Raw genomic sequence first — 5,945 nt, forward strand, 5'->3', positions numbered from 1 at the left:
AAGTCATCCACATTTATGTCAGTCCATTTGTATTTTTTTCCTGATTCTATGTTTTTTGCTGCATTTTTGTTGGTGTTCTTTCAGATTGTCCTGACTGTGTCAGTGGCAAAAAACAATAAAAAAAGGTCTTTTGGACTGTGGGAAGAAAGTGTGTCCAGCTGGACCCCTGGTGTTCTCCGTGGCTGGAACCTGCTTACCTCTGGGGCAGCATCAGCCTCCTCCTCAGTCTTCCAGGGCTCAGAGCTGAGGTGTGGCTCTGATGTCCCAGCCAGCGGAGATCTGGACCGGGTGGGCGTGTCACGCCGTCCCGCCCTCTGTGCGGACCTCCGAGTGGCATTCGATGTGCACGTCGGGGCCGGAGGCTGCTCTTCCTCTCTATTCTCCTCACAAACATATGAAGGGTCGTCCCCTTCATCATCAAAGTCCTCACTCTCTGACTCTGACTCTGACTCTGACTCCGCGTTTCCCTCCTCCATCTCTGGCTCCGCGAACTTGTCCATCTCAAATAAAAGCTGAAGAGCCTGCTCCACGTTCAAAAATCTCCTAATTTTTCCAAAGAAATAAAAACAGTTTTTAGAAAAAGATGCGGTGTATTTTTTTTGTCATAAGTCTGGTTTTATTTGGCCTATCAACACAATTTAAAATCTGGTGTATAGTTTCAAGTCCGCACTTTCAACACAAATTGAAACACAGTTTCTGTGAGGCAGGGGTTTTCCCTACTTAGCGATTTAAACCGGTCATGTGATTTGGACACGCCGGCGCGTCCGTCGACTCCTGAGAGTTAAAGTAAACCCAATTTACTACTACCTCTATTTATTGGTTGAAAAAAAACTAAGCTAAAATTGGACTAAATATAGCTGAAAAGTGAAGGTTTTGTAGATGTCTAAATCTTGCTTTAGATGTCACATAGAAGTCTAGAAGTTTGCATTTAGCCAAGATGAGTGTTTAAGCATTCCCAACATATGCTTGAACTTGGTTCTTCTGTTTCAAGCATTATACATATCCCACAAGTCACACTATAATAGACACTATTACAATATACAGTGTCAATATCTGAGTGGTTTTTTTTTGTTAGTTTTTTGTTCTTTTGTTTTCCTGTGATCCTTGTGTTTAAGTTTCTCCCGTGTTTCTTTATAATATGCTTGCCCACTTCACCTGTTCCCCATTACCTGCCAGCCTAAGTGGTAGTCAATCTCCCACTCATACCCTCAGCCTTTGTATTTAGTCACTTCCATCTCACCCTCGTTGGTCCAATGTTGGTTTCTTTTCCACAGTCAAGTTTGCTCCTTTGTGTGTCCTCACAATCCTAAGTATTTAGTTATTGTTGTTTTGCTGCCACATCAGCCTTTTGTTTTGTTTAATAAATCTTTTTTTATCTATAAGAAAAGATGGGTCTGCATTCTGGGTTGATTTCCCTCACACCTGATATACAGTGAGAGTGTGTAATGTATGTATGCCATGTAGTTGCATTTAGGTTTTAAACTTGTGTATAGAACATATTTTGCTTCCCTATTTAACAACATAATCAGGCATTGATATGTGTGACAGACTGCTGTTGACAAAGTGAAAAAAATAATTTAATTGTCCCCCTTTGGTTGGTGCTGTTGTCATTGTCCCCCACATCCTCTTCTTTTCTTGTGTTGCTGAGCAACCACACACAACCAGCAAATCCTCCATATTAAAGCAAGTTCAACTGGAGATGCTTACCTCAGTGATGTTGTTGTATGGGTTAAGCATGCACGTACGTATGTGTGTGCAAAACAGCTTAGTAGAGAGAGAAGTTTGGGTCAGGAGAGTGTTTTGGGGTAAAGGATTGGCTGATGGCCATGAGGGGGAGTAAGACTGTGGTTAGGAAGATGGTGTGGGGGGTGGGGGTTAGGAATCTGTTTACAATAGCTTGAGGGGGAGAATTTAAGCTTCTGGAGAGAGAGAAAATTTTGATATTTAAAAGAAGGAAGCACAAAAGTAGAAAAATGTAGGTAATGAACACATGTGTGGAGTTAAACCCAGGAGAGAAGTGAATGTAGGCTGAGGGAGAACTAGAAGGTGGATCAGGAGTACAGGAGGGTGTAAAGCAACAGTTCTGATAAATGTTCTCTCTGCAATTCATGTAAAGTAGCTGGTGTGTCAGACTGAGTGGTGTGTTTTACAAGTGTTAAAAGATGTAAAACAGAAGTTAAAGACATTGATTTATTTCTGTTTCTTCTTGTGCTTGTACAGAATTTGAGGAGCAGCTGTATGACCCTAAGCTGACTGGTCAGACGTTTCGCCATCCGTCCTCGCAGAGCTCCGATGACACTTCGGCATCACTCAGTCAGTCGCCCATCTCTCTAAACAACAAGAAATCAGACTTCATCTTCCTGGTGAACACACACACACAAATATGTAGACCCTTGTTCCTCTCACACCAAATATTTGTCTTTTTAACAGAAACATTTTCAGCTATCAAGTGTAATTATCTAAAGTTGCACATACTGTATGTTGTATTTAACCACACACAAAATAGTGCTATTACATTTTTTTCTAAGCCTTAATGCTACAAAAGTTGATACAACTTGGTAAACAAACCTTCACACTCTGTGATCACTTTATTAGGCCCGAGCAGCGACAGCGCTGTGAAGGCCTATTGTAATTGTACTGTTTATAATTTTTATTATTAGAGTTCCAAGCCCGCGGGAGCAAGTGGGCGATCAATGCAAGGCATGGCTGTTCGCCTGCTCCCAGCGGCGCAGGGAACCCTATTGTTTTTGTACGGATTTTTCATTCTTCTCTATTATTTTTATTCTTCTCCGGTAAAACGCGTTGGCCAGAAAAACGAGAAACTGCTGTGGAAAAGCCAACCAGGCAGTCTGGTAGAAAAACGCTACTCAGACAAAAAAAATCATATCGTCCCATACCTAGGGGGCGCTATAACAAAGGACAATGCATTTTGCGAATAACTCCTAAACCGTAAGTCCTACACTTAAAATCTTGATGGCACCTGAAACTATGGATGATTCTGCATCTTTTTTACATTGGCCACGCCCACTTCCGCCTGGCTAGATTTTTTGCTATAACGCGATAAAGGCAAAACCTACTTTCAAATACTACTCCCACATTAAAAGGTGGATCAACGTGAAACTTGGTACATACCATCTATAAACCGATCTGCTGAAGCGATGATGAAAAAGTTTAAAAAATTTAAAATTTTGCCTGAGTGACCCAATACCAAACACTTCAGTGCTAGCTAACACAACGGCTAACTATGAATATCTCCGCCATACTTTAAGATTATGGAAAATGCATTTAGATCCCAATAGTAGATGAGATGTTGCCACTTTGTATTAAATTTTATGCGGTTTTACCGATAGAGGGCGCTATAGTTTCATAAAGTTTATTTCTGAATAACCACTTGATGGATTTACACCAAACTTGGTACAGATGATCAAGACCGCACCTTGAGACAATATCTTGAATATTATAATGAAGTGGGCGTGGCTTACATGCTATCTCACTTTTGAGCTTTGAACTCGGCCAAATCGAACTCCAACTTTGCGGAAATTACTGTTCTATTACAGAATTGCGCTCTCTACGTATGAGGGAAAAGTTGCAAAATTTGACCTGTAGGTGGCGCTGTTACAACAAGAAATGACTTTTTGCGAATTCTTCCACATCAACTAGATGTGTGCACAGTATCTCTATTCTGTTGTGTTCTGTGAACCACACCTTTTTAAGTGAGTTTTGAAAAAAAAAAATTAAATTATGCAAATTAGTAGAAAACTTGCAAAATATGTGTAACCTACTTTCGTTAACTCCTCCCAAGGCTTAAAGCCAATTAAAGTGAAATTTCATGTGGAACAACTGGACAACTGGCTTACCAAACAATGTTAACAGATTTTCAAAAAAATGTTCAGTTGATAAATTATGCATAAACCAAATTGTTTTTTTTCAAAAAAAAAGTTTTCTCACCATTTTTGACCTAATCCAACCCTAGGGGGCGCTACAAATAAGTAAAGTTTATACTGCCAAAATGGCTGAATGAATTTATGTGAAACTTGGTGGGTATCGTCAGGATACAACCCTGAAACTATGTTATCGATATGGTAATGATTGGTCTAAGTGGGCTTGGCTTATGTGCAAAAATGTATGTGTAGCCTTTAACATTTCGAAAAATTCACAAAAAATTACTTGTCGTATTTAGAGTGCTAACACTTGCATAATATGTTCCTTGCACAATCTGTAAAAGTGCAGATCAGAATTCACAGCTTCATATTTATGTATGTCGTTACTATCTACGAAGATCGTAACTGAAGCTAGCAGTACCAACTCGGACTCTGTTTGGCCGAACGACTTGAAATTTGGTACTCTGTTCACACCCAGCCTAACTACAAACCCCAAGAAATATTGCTTAAATTTGAGTGCCCCATTGTGGTTAATAAAGAAAAACATATAAATGCTAACCAACATAGCTGGTTTCTATTTTATTTTGAACAAAGTTGTTGACTATGGTGGATTGGAAAATTTGGGCAAACAAAGAACATGGTAATTGTCATCTGTGAATACATAGAGATTTTTTTGACTCATTATTGATTTTTAACAAATTTCTGAATATATTTCAGTATGACTAGCACAGCTACGACGAAGGTTAACAATTTGTTGTACAAAAGCCGTTGAGTGTGGAGATTTCCTAAAGTGCAAAAATTATTCCACATATACATACGGTGATGTGGGAGTATTTGGTCAATTTTATAATAAAATTTCATTTTTTTATGATTTTTTTCCGTAATGGCTGGGCATCATGAAAATTATGTTTTCAATTTTTCATAAAGAATGTGTTCATTCCAGTAACATAGAAATAAAAGAATATTATTTCACATATAGGCATGGTCATTAGAGAATATTTTGGGATTTTTTTGAAGAGTTATGGGTTTTTTATGAATATTTATTTGGCTTGCTGTGGTATGAAATTACAGTTAACATTTTTTTTACTGAAACAGCATTGAAACTAGGGACATTGAGATAAATGCATATTATTACAGATGTAGACTTGATGATCTGAAAATATTTTGGCATTTTTTATGTATTTAATTATGTGACCAAGTGTGCCATAAAATCGCATTGAACAATTTCTATTGAAAATGCATTTTATCTAGTGACATCAAGATAAATGGGAATTATTACTGATGTAGACTTGATCATCTGAGAATATTTTGGTATTTTTGTTATTAGGCCCGAGTAGCGAAGTCATGCGAAGGCCTATTGTATCCCTTTTGTTTATTATTATTATTTGTAGCAAAAATAAATTGGCTATTTGAAGGACTTAACATATTCAAAAAGTCACCAAATTTTGTGGATGCATAAATCCTGCGTTAAATTTTCGTGTTTTAAGGGTTTCTAAAAAGTCGCATTACAAACTGCTCCACAGCACCCCCTGCAAGGATTCAAAATGCCCTGCGCATTGACCTTAGTTTAACGTAGAAGCACCATATTTGGTACAGTTGGAGGACTCCCCAAGACCTACAGAAAAGCCTCCTGCACCTATGGTCTACACCAAACAAGAGGTCGGCCGTCTTGGATCAAAGGTCTTAATTTGACCCGATTTTGGCCGTTTATAGATTTTGCATTTGATCGAACTCCTCCTAGGGATTTTGATCGATCGGTTTGAAACTTGGTCAGTTTCGTGGAGGTTCCTTTTATATTTGGGTTTTTGATAACAGGATTTCTGCTCTTTTGACCAGGCAGTTACCTGGATTATCGTCAAATTCGTTGATGGGTTCTTGGATCGACCAGCACTCAGACTGTAAACAGGAGCGAAATTGCAAACTACTCCGAACTGGCTGATATTCCATCATCAAAGACAATGGCCTCTGGACCAAATGCAATTTCTGCACTCAGAATATGGAAAAGGTTAAAATCTTGGAGAAGCTGCTCGTTTCGGAACAACAGATTGGACCTGAAATTCGGCT

At 38.7% G+C, this 5,945-nt stretch overlaps 1 protein-coding gene across 4 annotated transcripts in view; it reads left to right on the plus strand.

The window, feature by feature from the left end:
* nhsl2 (NHS-like 2) overlaps nt 1–5,945 on the plus strand; it is a 290,189-nt gene that overhangs the window by 212,932 nt on the left and 71,312 nt on the right. For all 4 annotated transcript variants that reach the window (XM_037976540.1, XM_017432723.3, XM_037976542.1 and 1 more), the window contains exon 3: nt 2,221–2,363. In XM_037976540.1, the coding sequence (XP_037832468.1) occupies nt 2,221–2,363 (143 nt within the window). The remainder of the gene's footprint in view (nt 1–2,220; nt 2,364–5,945) is intronic.

Source organism: Kryptolebias marmoratus, linkage group LG7, assembly GCF_001649575.2.
Source record: "Kryptolebias marmoratus isolate JLee-2015 linkage group LG7, ASM164957v2, whole genome shotgun sequence".
NCBI classification, from domain to species: domain Eukaryota; kingdom Metazoa; phylum Chordata; class Actinopteri; order Cyprinodontiformes; family Rivulidae; genus Kryptolebias; species Kryptolebias marmoratus.